This window comes from Monoraphidium neglectum, assembly GCF_000611645.1.
Source record: "Monoraphidium neglectum strain SAG 48.87 unplaced genomic scaffold scaffold00129, whole genome shotgun sequence".
NCBI lineage: Eukaryota > Viridiplantae > Chlorophyta > Chlorophyceae > Sphaeropleales > Selenastraceae > Monoraphidium > Monoraphidium neglectum.
The window spans coordinates 21,582-33,499 of NW_014013499.1; the positions used below are offsets into that span (position 1 = coordinate 21,582).

Consider the following 11,918-nt stretch of genomic DNA (forward strand, 5'->3'; position numbering starts at 1 on the left):
GCCCAGGATAGGGCGCGGCAGGCAGGGAGGGCGGGATGGGGCTTGTCAGGGAGCAGGGGCGTCCAACCGGTTGGTGCCTTGCAGAGGAGCGCCACGCGCCCTGGCAGCATGGAAAGCGCGCGCCGCGCCAGCGCCGACCAGGGCACATGTCATGCTCCCGCCCCTGTGAGCGGCGGCCGGCGCCCCGCCGGCGGGCCCCTGCTCCCTCATGCCCTGTGAGAGCCTGGCCTGCGCCCCCTCACTATGTAGTCCAGCGGTGGGTTGAGCTGCACCTCAGCCGTCTCCAGGTGCACCACCCCGTACACGTCGCCGTCAGGAAACAGGAACGCCAGGTCACCAAATCTGAGGCCGCCGGGGACGCGCGCAAAGAGAGAATGCCGCGCTTCAGCACGCGGCGCTGCAGGGCGCATGGAGCCCCCTGGAGGGGCCGTGCTGAACCCTTTCAGCGCAAATCAAGCCGGGTTGAAATCAACAGACCATGGCGGCGGCTCGCCTCGGCCGGTACACATGAGCTTGCGTACCGTTTGTCCCATCTGTTGAGCCCGAAAGGCTCCACAGGCGAGCGGCCCCAACACGCTGCCACGATCTGAGTCATAATTTTCACCTGCTGCCGACGAGCTGTGGGAAGGAGTGGACATATATGGTGGAGGGCGCCTCGAAGTTGAACTCCTGAGCCAGGACCCAATTAAGGAAGGGCCGCTTCACCATACGCGACACCTGCGGCACGCGGCATGCAGGGACCCAAGGCTGTGAGTTGACCCTGCTGCAGCAGCTTGGCCGGCTGGCGCGGCTTGCAGCTGCGCGGTGTGGGGCGTGCTGTGTTCTCATGCTTGCATGAACGGCTACAAAGGTGCATATCAGAGTTGCTGCTTTGCAGGCGCACTGGAAAAGCCCCAGGCGCCTGCACAGATGCCGGCGGTCAGACAACCTCAGCTGCCGGTGCCGGCCCATGAGGGGCCGCTAGACGCTGTGCGGGCGCGGTATTGAGCACCATAATGCATGTGTTTGTGTGCGTGCATGCGTGCATGCGTGCATGCGAACATGCGTGCATGTGTGCATGTGTGGGGGGGAGGGAGCAGTGAGGAGCCTCACCCCGCGCGCGTTGAAGTGGCCGGTGGGCAGGGGGATGATGCGGCGCGAGCAGCTGTATCGCAGCACCTCCAGGGCGTCGTCGGTGCGCACCTCCGCCACCACGCTGCGCGGGCGGGAATGGGCGCGCGTGTTGGCGTGTGCGCAAGGGGACAGGCCCACAGGGAGGCACTCGTGTATGTGCAGGAGGCTGTCAACGCCCAAGGGTTGAGGTTTAGTCAACGCTCGCCTCCAGTCAACGCTCGCCAGGCCGCCTGATTGCTTAACCAGATTGTGGCACAATGAGATATTCATGCGCAGCCCTGCACGGCTTTGAGATTGCTGGTGGCTGCACTGTCATGCAAAGCCCATCGATACAACAGGAGGAGCCCCCCGGCAAGCACACCCATAACGTGCTTCTTTCCTGGTCCAACGACCCCCGGCTCTGTCCTAGGCTACTCACTGCCCCATGGTGCCCGGCCTCTTGAGGCCGCGGTAGTTGTCCAGCTCGTCCAACAGGACAGAGCACCTCCACACGGGAAGGGCAAGGGTCAGGGGGCGTTTTTTCCAGGGGCCAAACCACATTATGACAAGTGGGGATTGAGCTTCAAAGAGGCAAAGACTGTGTGAAGAAGGCTTCCACAGCTGACGCCCAGGGCTGGCAGGGGTGACCAGGGAGGGTTGCCCGGCATTGCAAGCCAGAAAATGAGAGCAGCGCTGGACAACACTGGGCGTATCAAAGGTGCTTTTTCCGCCGATGAGCCAACAGGTGCGGCGACGCAACAGCGACACACTGCAGCTGCAGCTGCTGCCGTGCTCACGCCCCTGCCACACCCGACCGGCCGTCACCGCCGCCTTGCACCCGCGGGGCCCCACCTGATGACCTGGCTGTCCGCCTCGTCAGCGGGGCGGCTGAGGTCGCTCACGATGATGGTGGCCCCGGCCCTGGACGCCGCCACCAGCTGCAGGTCGGCCGGCACCAGGGGGCTGCCCTGGCGGAACACCAGCCGCGTGCCGTGGCGGAGCGGCTCCGGGACGAGGCTCCTGCAGAGGCGACAGGGGTGCCATAGCATGCGATCAGGAGGAGTGGTTGCGATTTGCCCGCCACAGAAGCACGGGACTTGCGAGTAGGGGCAGCTTGGGTCATCGGGAGTTAATCACTGCCGTGTCCAGCACAATACACCGACCATCGTCAATGCACCTGTGTGACGGCTGAGCCCCACACCTGAAGAGGTCTTCCATTTCCAGCTTCTGCCGCTGAGTCAGCACCACCACAGTCGTGCCGCCATCGCTGCGGTATGCTGCGCACACCTGCGGCACGCAGAGCACACCATGACACCAGGCCGGCAAACTCCATTCTTAGACTCGGCAGCTTTCAGCCCCGCATGTGATGTCAAAGGCACCTCTCCCGCGCATCACGCTCATAAGACGCACACGCAATACTAGCCCACGGCCAGCGTTCAACTCACACCCTGACCCCTCATCAGATCAACTCAAGCCCCGTGAGCCCCTCCCGCCCCGCCCCCCTCACCCACCTGCTCCACCACCTTGGCCACCACCTCCAGGTCCCGCTGGCTGGCGCACCACCCCAGAACAAGGTAGTGGCCCAGCTCGTACACCCGGCTGCCGCGCGCCACGTTGCGGCGGTTGGCCTCGAGCACGATCTGGCGCGTGCGTGGGGTTGTGTTTGTGTGCTTGCGTGCTTGCGTGCGTGTACGTGTGTTGACTGAGTCGCCGGGACAACAAATTGAGGAAACCAGGCGTGGTGCATAGCTCACCCAATCAACACCACCAGGAAGCCAGCTGAATGCTACAGAAATCGCCAGCAGGCGGCCCTGCTTCGACCCCGCTGGCTGTCAGCTATTCCAGGCGCCCCGCCCGCTTGCCTGCTCCACCAGAGCCAGCAGAATGGCGAAGGACACCAGGCCGCCCAGCGCTGCAAGCAGCCCAAAGCCCTGCACCAGCGACGTGGAGCCTGCGCGGGCAGCAGGAGGGCGGCTTAGCTGCCAAGGGGCGGGCGTAGGGCGTGTTGAAGCGGCAGGCATGAACCCGACGGCGCTGCACTCACAAAAAGCGGGGCCATTGTTTCCATGCGTGCGCCTCACCGTGCGTCGGTAATCCCGCGCCCAAGCCCATGGCGATGACATCATACGCGTTGTCTGGGGGCGATGGATCACGCACACGCACGGGAACGGTGGGCTCGCGCTGGCGGAGATGCACGCGGCGCTCCAAGGTGCCAGACACCAACGAAAGGCGCAGCGCAGCGGGGGCCCGCCGAGCGGAACATCAACGGCCGCCCCAGCTGCACCTCAAAGGAAGGCCTGGCGGCTGACCGGACCGCGGGGTGACTTGGCGGCTCACCCGTCCAGATGTTGCGGGGATCCCCCATGCCGGCCTCAGGGGCATCCTCCCAGCCTGCGCCGGCCCAGGCCAGGAGCGCGTGAAGCGCCGCCGTGCCGACCAGCACGAGCACCACGTTGGCGGCCGCGATCAGCTGCAGGTCTTGCACCGTGTCCTGCGGGGGTGTCGGCGTTTGACGCCACGAGGTCGCAGGAGGCGGCCATGTGGGGGCGTGTTGAGTGCGAGCGCACGCGCACGCGCGCATGGTGCGAGGAGGGACGCTGTGCAGGCCAAGAGGGGGAGGGGAGAGACGCGAGGCGCACGGCTGAGGTCACAAGGCTGACACCATGCGAAGTTGCAGGCGCCACCCGACCGCCTGTCACCGGTTGCACGCAACTTTGAAAAGTGCGCGCACCACGCGCGGCCCACTTGACCGTGCCAGGACTGAAGCGCCTGGGCATCCGCCCCGCATGCAGCCGCACCTGGCGCCAGTTGTAGTATTGGTACAGCAGCTTCCCGTAAGCTTCTCGCAACCGCTCACGCCAGTTGCCAGCGCCGCCGCCATCCTGTGCGGCCCCCTCCAGGCCGGCGCGCCACCGCCGCCGCGCCGCCGCCGAGCGCGCTGGTGGCGTCGCGTGCAGAGCGCGGCCAAAGCGCACAATCTCGGCGGCGCTCTCAGCAACCATAGCCCAGCGCTTTGTGACGGGGGACTCGTGGGTGGCGACGCCTCCAGGGCTGCGGAGGGTGCGTGGCACGGGGCAGTTGCGGCCTGGAGAGTGCCGGGCAAGCCACAAGCGGGGTGGTGTGGTCAATCGTCCAGCGGGACCGTGCGCCAGCGGCAGGCGCCACGTATCGACATGACCTAACCAACCAACACTACCCACGTTGGCAGAGGCACCCAGGCCTCGAGCGGCGGCGTGGGGCCGGCGTCGCCCGCTGCGGCATCCTCGTCAGGGGCCGAGGCTCGGGCTTCCCAGGGCAGCTGTGCTGATGGCGAGGCCGCTGTGTGGCCGTCCGACGGGTGGGTGACGGCCTTGCGGCGTACGCGGCAGCGCCAGGCGCGAGCCTCCGCAAGAAGCGGGGCCCTGCTGCAAACGGCCACGCCGCACCACCGTCGCCCAAACACAGGTGGCAGCCGCGAGGCAACGGGTGCACAAGCGCCCTTCATGGCGCTGTCTACAAGTCAGCACGTGTGGAGTACGCTTTCAGCTGCGGTGTTCTATTGCTTGAACTCACGCGCCATAGCGCACGGCTTTTGCGAGACCTGAAGATCCGCTTGGAAGGATGGCATGCAATGCAATCTGTACCACACCAATCAACCAGCCGCTCTATTACTAGCAATCTGAGGACGCACGTCAGCGTGCTCGCATGATCCTGGCCAACAGCCAGTCTCATTTGTGTGAGCATATGATGAGTGATGACACATGCGCTGTCCTTGCACGCCGATGTAGGCAGGCATGCATCCACGGGATTGATTGATTTGCTTTCAACCGGCACTTTACCCATGCAACATTGCCCCACCCTTACGGGACCGCCCTCCCCCCCACATACAAGTCCTGGGAGCCCTTTGTGCAGGAGACCGCTGGCTGCACGCACGCAGGAGGAGGCGTGTGCAGCGCCACGAGGGGTTGACTCTGTCCTCTCAGAGGTCAACATCTGGGTGGCGCGCTGCCCATTTATGTCATGTGACGGTTCTTTGCGTGTGTAGTGTCTTTGCCCCTTTGAGCTGCCCCGACTAGGTTGACAGTCAAGAGTCCATCAGCGCCCCATGCGATGCTGACCTGTGGTACAACCTGCGGGATTTGCGTGAAAAGGCCGCACAACCACATTTGGCGAGGCCGGGTGCAATGCGCCTGCCTGAAGAAGCTCTGTGCTGTCCGTCTTTGCATCCATGGAAGCTGGGAGCTGGCCTCAGGCAGGCTAACCAGGTACCTCAATAACAGCCGCGACTCCGGGCCCAGCCAGCAGGATCCGGCCTGCATCATGTAGGCCACAGCTCGTTGTGGTAGTTCCAGAAGCCGCTGTGTCTTCAGGAGAGTGCATACACCTGCCTGTCCACTCGAGCGCCCACATGTGCGCGTCTTGCGCTCTTGGAATGGCCCAAACCGCCAAGCAGCGAACCGCAATCACACTGCCACTAGGGGGAAGCTACTTGGTGTGAGCACGGCTTCCTCCCAAAGAACGTTGTGTGAGTTCGCTGATCTTCCGACAGCACATTGCAGGAGGCATGCTTGCACACTGTCAGAAGCCGACCACGACCAACCCGACCGCCGCCGGCTGACGCGTTTTCGCTGGTGACCACGGGTGACACGGCCACCGTACCGCATATGTCGTACATTAGGATCTAGTTGAAGTCCCTGCAGCTCCAGAACAGCCGCGGCAGTGCATCCTCAGCATCCAGCCGGCGAGTGAGCCAACTCAAGAACGGACTCGAGGTCGACCAAGGGTTTCTTGATTGTTCGGCCCTTTTACAGGCTCTGTTCACAGTCGTAGAACCTCTATTATTTTCAGACACCCTCAGTCAAGGTATCTGCAGGGATGGCGTCTGCACCTGCTCTCGCGGTGAGCCCATCCTGCGAGGGAGCCGCAGCCACGGGTGCGATGCCCCCTGGACCTCTCAAACACAGTTTTACCATTTTTCAGGTGCTGCTAAGCTACTCCGAGCCCTTGCTGGAGGTGGTGCGCGGAATGTCTCAGACGGACCCGGTGAGAACGGGCTCACCGCTTCCGCGCAGGCCCCATCGCTGAGCAGCGCGCACGCCGCGTTTGAGACAGATTCACATGAAAATCTTCTCCGACTGAGCGTCACGCGCAAACCCTGGCAGGTGCGTCTTTGGGTGTGCGGAGCGGCGCTGCTATTGTCGGCGGCCCTGCTGTGGCGCACCTTCTCACGCCGGCGGACATACTTGGTGGACTACTCAGTCTACCGTTCGCCTGACAGGTAGCGGTTAGATGCCTTCAGCGGCCCGCACACAACCGATTACAGGTCGTTCCATCGCTTTTTGACAGCTAGCCCCTGCAAAAGCAGCATCAAATGCGCGCTGGACGACTGTCGCGAGGCCGCAGCAGGACGAGGCTGAGACGGGAGAATTTTGGCAGGGTGAAGGCGTAGCAATCATAGTTGCTGTCAGCGATGCTGCCAGGAGGCGATGGTTCCTAGAAACAGTCCTAGCACCTGGCTGCGAGCTGCGGGACGGCGTGCTGCCCGCGTGGCTCGTTGTGGCATGCTGCTGGAAGCTCCTGTCTACCGCACCAGCGGGTCCCTCGCGGGCCGGCCTTCACCGCTTGCGGGTGCAGCGGCGGTGATGCAGGCGGCTCTATGCGGTTGCGAACCCGTGCAAAGGCGCATGCTCACAGTAAGTTGCAAGCAGTCGCCTGCCGACCCTTGCGGCCTCCCAACACATCCCGCCACACCCTCGCCGCACCCTAAAAACGCTCTCAGCTGGAAGGTGTCCAAGAAGGAGTATGACGCCATCGTGGCTTCCACAAACAACTTCAGCCCAGAGTCGCTGCAGTTCATGTCGAAGGTCCTGGCGCGCAGCGGCCTGGGCGACGAGACCTATGCGCCCCCGTCGCTCACCAACGTGCCCATGTCGCTCAACATGGCGGCGTGCCGCTTTGAGTTTGAGTCTGTCGCGTTTGGCGCGGTCAAGGACCTGCTCAACAAGGTCAACGTCAGCCCCAAGCAGATCGGCGTCGTGATCACCAACAGCAGCCTGTTCAACACCACGCCGTCCCTCAGCGCGACCATCATGAACCACTTTGGGATGGGGTCCAACACCATCAACTACAACCTCGGGGGCATGGGCTGCTCAGGTGTGCAGTCCTGCCGCCTGGCGCAGCCTGCCTTGCTCGTTTCTGTGCTGTGAGGCTGCTGGGTGATGTTGACGGTTTCCAGCGGCTGCAGCAGGATGTTCTGCCCTGCTTTGATCTATACTAGCCAACAGAAACGCAACATCCTGGGCACCCTTGCGGCGTTGCGTCGGTATTTGACCCTTTTGTGCTGCGACGCCGCGCCAACCCCCACCACAGCCGGCGTCATCGCGGCAGACCTGGCGCGCCAGATGCTGGAGATCTACCCCAACACCTACGCCCTGGTGGTGTCAACGGAGAACCTCACCTACAACTGGTACCCCGGGACAAACCGCGGCATGCTGGTCACCAACACCATCTTCCGCGTCGGTGGCGCCGCGCTGCTGCTCTCCAACAAGCGGCAAGACAGCTGGTGGGCACTGCAACCGGGCACCATGGCTGGGGCATTTTTTGGGGGGTGCGTGGGGGGCAGGGGTTCATTGAAAGCCGCAGACGCAGTGCAGAGTGGTTGAGGCGGCAGAGCCATAGGAGCCTGTGGGGACACTGCATCGTTGAAACCGACTCGACCACACCAGACCAACCCAAACCCACACAAATCAAACCAAACATCCGGATGAATCCCCTTACTTAACCCAGGCGGTCCAAGTATGAGCTGCAGCACGTGGTGCGCACCAACCTGGCAGCCAACGATGCGGCCTTCAACTGCGTGTTTGAGGTGGAGGACGAGGCGGGCGTGAGGGGCATCCGCCTGGGCAAGGAGCTCATGGGTGTGGCAGGGCAGGCACTGAAGAAGAACATCACCACCCTGGGGCCCAAGGTGCTGCCCCTGAGCGAGCAGCTGCTGTTTGCCGCCAACATGCTGGCGCGCAAGGTGTACGGCTCAAAGAGGGTCAAGGCGTACGTGCCGAACTTCAAGAAGGCCTTCAACCACATCTGCATCCACACAGGTGGGTGGATTTCTGTTCTGGGGGGGGGGGCAGGGGTTGCGCACAAGAGATTTTTTTGGCCGCCCAATGCTGAGCGGCCAAACATCTTTTGGCATGACCCCTAATGCATCACCCAACGGACACCACGCGTGCTTCAACTTCTTGAAAGCCACACTCGCACGCGCAAACATGCAACCTGCCCTCCAACCCACCCGCAGGCGGCCGTGCGGTGATTGATGAGATTGAGAAGCAGCTGACCCTGGGCCGCGAGACCGTGGAGCCCAGCCGCGCCTCCCTCTTCCGCTTTGGCAACGTCAGCAGCAGCAGCATCTGGTACTGCCTCGCCTACATTGAGTCGTACCGCGGCCTCAAGCGCGGCGACACGGTGTGGCAGCTCGGCTTTGGCAGCGGCTTCAAGTGCAACAGCGCGGTGTGGCGCGCCAACCGGCGGATTCGGGACTCGCACTCGGCGTGGGAGGGCTTTGACGTGGAGCACATGGTGGGCTGTGGGGGTGGTGCTCGGGGCGGGGACACGCTGGGAAGGTGGATGGTGGAGTGATGTGGGCGAAAAGGCTCAAGGCTGGCTGTGATCGCCTGGGCGGGAGCTGTTGATGCCAGCACCTCCTAGGACGTGCGACCTCTGCTTTCGCCTTCTGCTGTTGCTTGACCGCGTCCTGCAACCCTCCACCCCTCACCAAACCGCCCCAACTTCCACAGTACGAGCAACTGGCCAAGATGCCCTGAGCACTGCTGACCAGCGACGGCCATTGGGAGGGCGCCGCCGTGGCCGGCAGCATCTTGAACCTGCCGCCAGCCGCGCCCTGCTGCTGTCGCAAATTGACTCATTTGGCCTGCCTGGCCCTTCCTTGCGGAGGGCGGGAGGGCGGCGCTGGGGTGGCAGGCTAGCAGGCCAGGCGGGGGGGTGCTCTTTCTGAGGCCCCCCAACTGTCCCCCCCTGCCCCCCTACATTTACTTGCCCGGGTCCCAGGGGCAGCCTCTTTAAGGGTCGCCCCTCGCAGCATGCACTCCCTCTTGACGGGTCCCTCACCTTGTCACACGTCGCCTGCCGCGCGCCCGCACGCGCTTGCTGCGGGCGCCGCGCTGCGCTTGAGGGTCACTTCGCGCTCGGGCGTTTTGAGGCGGCCATGCGCGCTGTTTGTGCATATGACGTTTGGAGCACTGCATACTTCCCGTTTGGTGCTGCTGAAAGAAGGGCCGCATGTCTGCTGCCGGGTGCTGACTGGCGGACCTATCCAAAACACCCTCACACACCCACACACAGCACGCTGAATGCCGGTCCCCCGTATCATTGGGGAAAGCAAACGCGATTTAGATGTACACTTCATTGTTTGCACGGATGTGTATGTTGATTGTGGTGCGGTGGTGTGGGCCACGCGCAGGGTCACAGATGCGCGAGCGACTGTCGCAAGAGGGACTTGCTTTTTGCACACACACCCTCTCGCATGCCAGTCGAGACGCGCACCACCTGCCCGCTGCGGCTGTCGCGCGGCGCTCGTCTGCCCCAGCCGCGAGGCCTTTCACTTCCCAAACAACGAACGATGCGAGCGCACGTGCGCGCGCACCATGAAAAACATCATAAGCCGCAGCGCGCTGCTTCCCAATTACACATAACGAGTGCTTTGTACGAACAGTGATTTACTTAGAGTAATGCCAACCATTTGATGTCGTAATGCAGGGTGTGGTGATGGCTGTGTGTGAGAGCAGGCGGACTTGACAGCAGTCTGCTCCTGCGTCAGTTTGTATCCTCAGGACATGGTGGTGCGCGGTGAGACACACAGGTGTTGTGCCGCGTCGAGGCGCTGTGTTGAGCACACGTGCAACGGAGCAGCCACTGCGAAAATGGGAGCGTGGGTGCCGGGGGTTGGGATCAAGCCGTCGGCGGCCCGTGAACGCGGTCTGCTTATTGCCTGAGCACGCAGCAGCGCGGTGTCCAGCAACCCTTGTCTAACACCTCACTGCTGCCTGTGGGTAAGGCAGCTTGACAAACGGTGCTCAGATCAATGTGGTGTCCCAGTCGTGCAGGGGCAGATTCACCATACCCCTCCCCCCCACCACCACCCCTCACCGGCCCCAAAACTAACAAGTTGTGGTGACCGTTGCAGAATTGAAGCGTGTGCATTCTAAACCGTGCCTCGCGGCATTGCCTAGCACATGCGTTTTGAGTGTGTGATAGCAACAGACCGTACCGGTGCCTACCGTTCTCACCCAGCATAATGCCTGTCCGGTGGCCAGCACCTGGCCAGTCGCGCCGCAAGACTGGCGTGCGCTGGCACGCTGAGCCACGTTGATATAGACAAAACTTCTGGAATATTTTGGGGACATGCCCTCCACTGGGCCTGCTGCATTGACCTACTATTCCCATTGGCACCTTGTTCCAGCCATGCCTTCAAAGGCAACATGCATTTTACTCTTGCATTGTGGCTAGCGGTTCTTCCCACCCCCTTAACTTTTAAAGCGATTCAGAACTCTTGGCAAGAATTGCCTGGAAAATTCTTGGAGCAGTAAAAGGGACCCACACAGCCGCCCACATTATCACACACAGCCGTCCAGCAGCTGGCGCTCCTGCCTGTCCATCTCCTCTGCCTCCCGCACGATGGCCTGCATCTCCCTGTACTTGGGGCCGTAAAACCCCGACTCTGCGCGCAGCCATGCCGCGCGCACCCAGCCGGCGGTGGCGCGGCAGCCGCCCAGGGCAATGACTCCCGCAGCGCCGCCCAGGACGACCCCCGCCAGGGCCCCGATCACCACGCCGGTGGTCAGCACGATGCCGCCCGAATACGCGGCCTTGCCCAGGAAGCTGGTCGGCTGCCAGGCGGCGCGGCCCTCGGCGCCACAGGGGCCGCTGCTGGCATCTGTCACGTCGGTGCCATCGCTGCGGGACGCCTCCGGGCAGTCGTCGCCGCCGTTGGTGGCGGCCGGTGGGGCCTCCGGCGTGGGCACGGCGCCGTCGGTACACCCGCGGCCCGAGGCGGCGGCCACGCCGTCAGCAATAGAGGCGGCCACGGGCTCCACCACGCACGCGGCAGGAGGGCTGGGGGCCGGCACAGCCGGCGCCTGTTGCTCGCCGCTGCCCAGCGGCGCCATGGAACTGCTGCGGGGCAGCGACGCCGAGCTGCGGCGCCGCAGGCTGCTGAGGCTGCGGCCCAGGCTGCCCCTGCCCACAAGGGTGAAGGAGCCGCTGAGGCGCGCACAGCGGTCAGTGGTGGTGGTGCTGCTGGAGGTGGTGCCGCTGCCGCTGAGGGAATCCTGGCTGAAAGAGGGAATCCTGGCGGCGGCGCTGGCGGCGCGCGAGGCGGTGAAGGAGCCGCTGCCGCCCGTGCTGTCGTCGCCGCCGTCGGTGCCGGCGTTGCCGCCGACAGTGCCGTCGATGGGCCAGAGCAGGGCGCAGTCGAAGGAGGAGCTGCGGCCCAGGGCAAAGCTGGAGCCGGCGGAGGAAGGAAGGGACAGGCCGCCCGAGCGGCGGCTGCCGCCGCTGCTGCGGCGCCGGAACGCGCGCAGGGTCAGGGCGGTGGGTGGCAGTGCGGCTGTGGTGCTGCCCTGCTGCAGCCCCTGCTCTGCGCTGCGGTGCGCGCCGACGTCGTGGCCGGACGAGGAGCGCGCCAGGGTCCTGTCCTTGGTGGCGGCCAAAGGGCTGCTGATGAGGCCTTTGGTGGGAGCTGGGGCGGGGATGGCGCGAGCGGGAACGGCGGGCGGGGCGGGGCTGCACGCGCCGGCGGCCTGCGCGCAGCGCCTGAGTGCGCGCCGCTGAGC

General features: G+C 64.0%; 3 protein-coding genes across 3 annotated transcripts in view; 1 reads left to right on the top strand and 2 right to left on the bottom strand.

The window, feature by feature from the left end:
- Nucleotides 1-4,651, bottom strand: part of MNEG_1318 (hypothetical protein) — a gene marked incomplete at both ends in the record, with an annotated part of 8,190 nt that extends 3,539 nt beyond the window's left edge. The window contains 13 exons of the mRNA XM_014050199.1: nucleotides 243-342; nucleotides 605-717; nucleotides 1,093-1,195; nucleotides 1,532-1,597; nucleotides 1,945-2,112; nucleotides 2,294-2,379; nucleotides 2,604-2,732; nucleotides 2,964-3,043; nucleotides 3,174-3,227; nucleotides 3,430-3,583; nucleotides 3,891-4,143; nucleotides 4,293-4,410; nucleotides 4,645-4,651. Coding sequence (XP_013905653.1) covers nucleotides 243-342; nucleotides 605-717; nucleotides 1,093-1,195; nucleotides 1,532-1,597; nucleotides 1,945-2,112; nucleotides 2,294-2,379; nucleotides 2,604-2,732; nucleotides 2,964-3,043; nucleotides 3,174-3,227; nucleotides 3,430-3,583; nucleotides 3,891-4,143; nucleotides 4,293-4,410; nucleotides 4,645-4,651 — 1,431 coding nt within the window. The remainder of the gene's footprint in view (nucleotides 1-242; nucleotides 343-604; nucleotides 718-1,092; nucleotides 1,196-1,531; nucleotides 1,598-1,944; nucleotides 2,113-2,293; nucleotides 2,380-2,603; nucleotides 2,733-2,963; nucleotides 3,044-3,173; nucleotides 3,228-3,429; nucleotides 3,584-3,890; nucleotides 4,144-4,292; nucleotides 4,411-4,644) is intronic.
- Nucleotides 4,652-5,946: 1,295 nt separating this feature from the next.
- MNEG_1319 (3-ketoacyl-CoA synthase 4) lies at nucleotides 5,947-8,891 on the top strand (the record flags this gene model as incomplete). The annotated part of the gene is made up of 7 exons (XM_014050200.1): nucleotides 5,947-5,970; nucleotides 6,234-6,349; nucleotides 6,851-7,224; nucleotides 7,441-7,633; nucleotides 7,858-8,168; nucleotides 8,366-8,646; nucleotides 8,865-8,891. The coding sequence occupies 7 exons, from the start codon at nucleotides 5,947-5,949 to the stop codon at nucleotides 8,889-8,891; spliced, it is 1,326 nt and encodes a 441-aa protein (XP_013905654.1).
- A 1,809-nt stretch (nucleotides 8,892-10,700) lies between these two features.
- The window catches only part of MNEG_1320 (hypothetical protein), a gene marked incomplete at both ends in the record, with an annotated part of 2,020 nt that continues 802 nt past the window's right edge, over nucleotides 10,701-11,918 (bottom strand). The window contains one exon of the mRNA XM_014050201.1: nucleotides 10,701-11,885. Within this exon, the coding sequence (XP_013905655.1) occupies nucleotides 10,701-11,885 (1,185 nt within the window). The remainder of the gene's footprint in view (nucleotides 11,886-11,918) is intronic.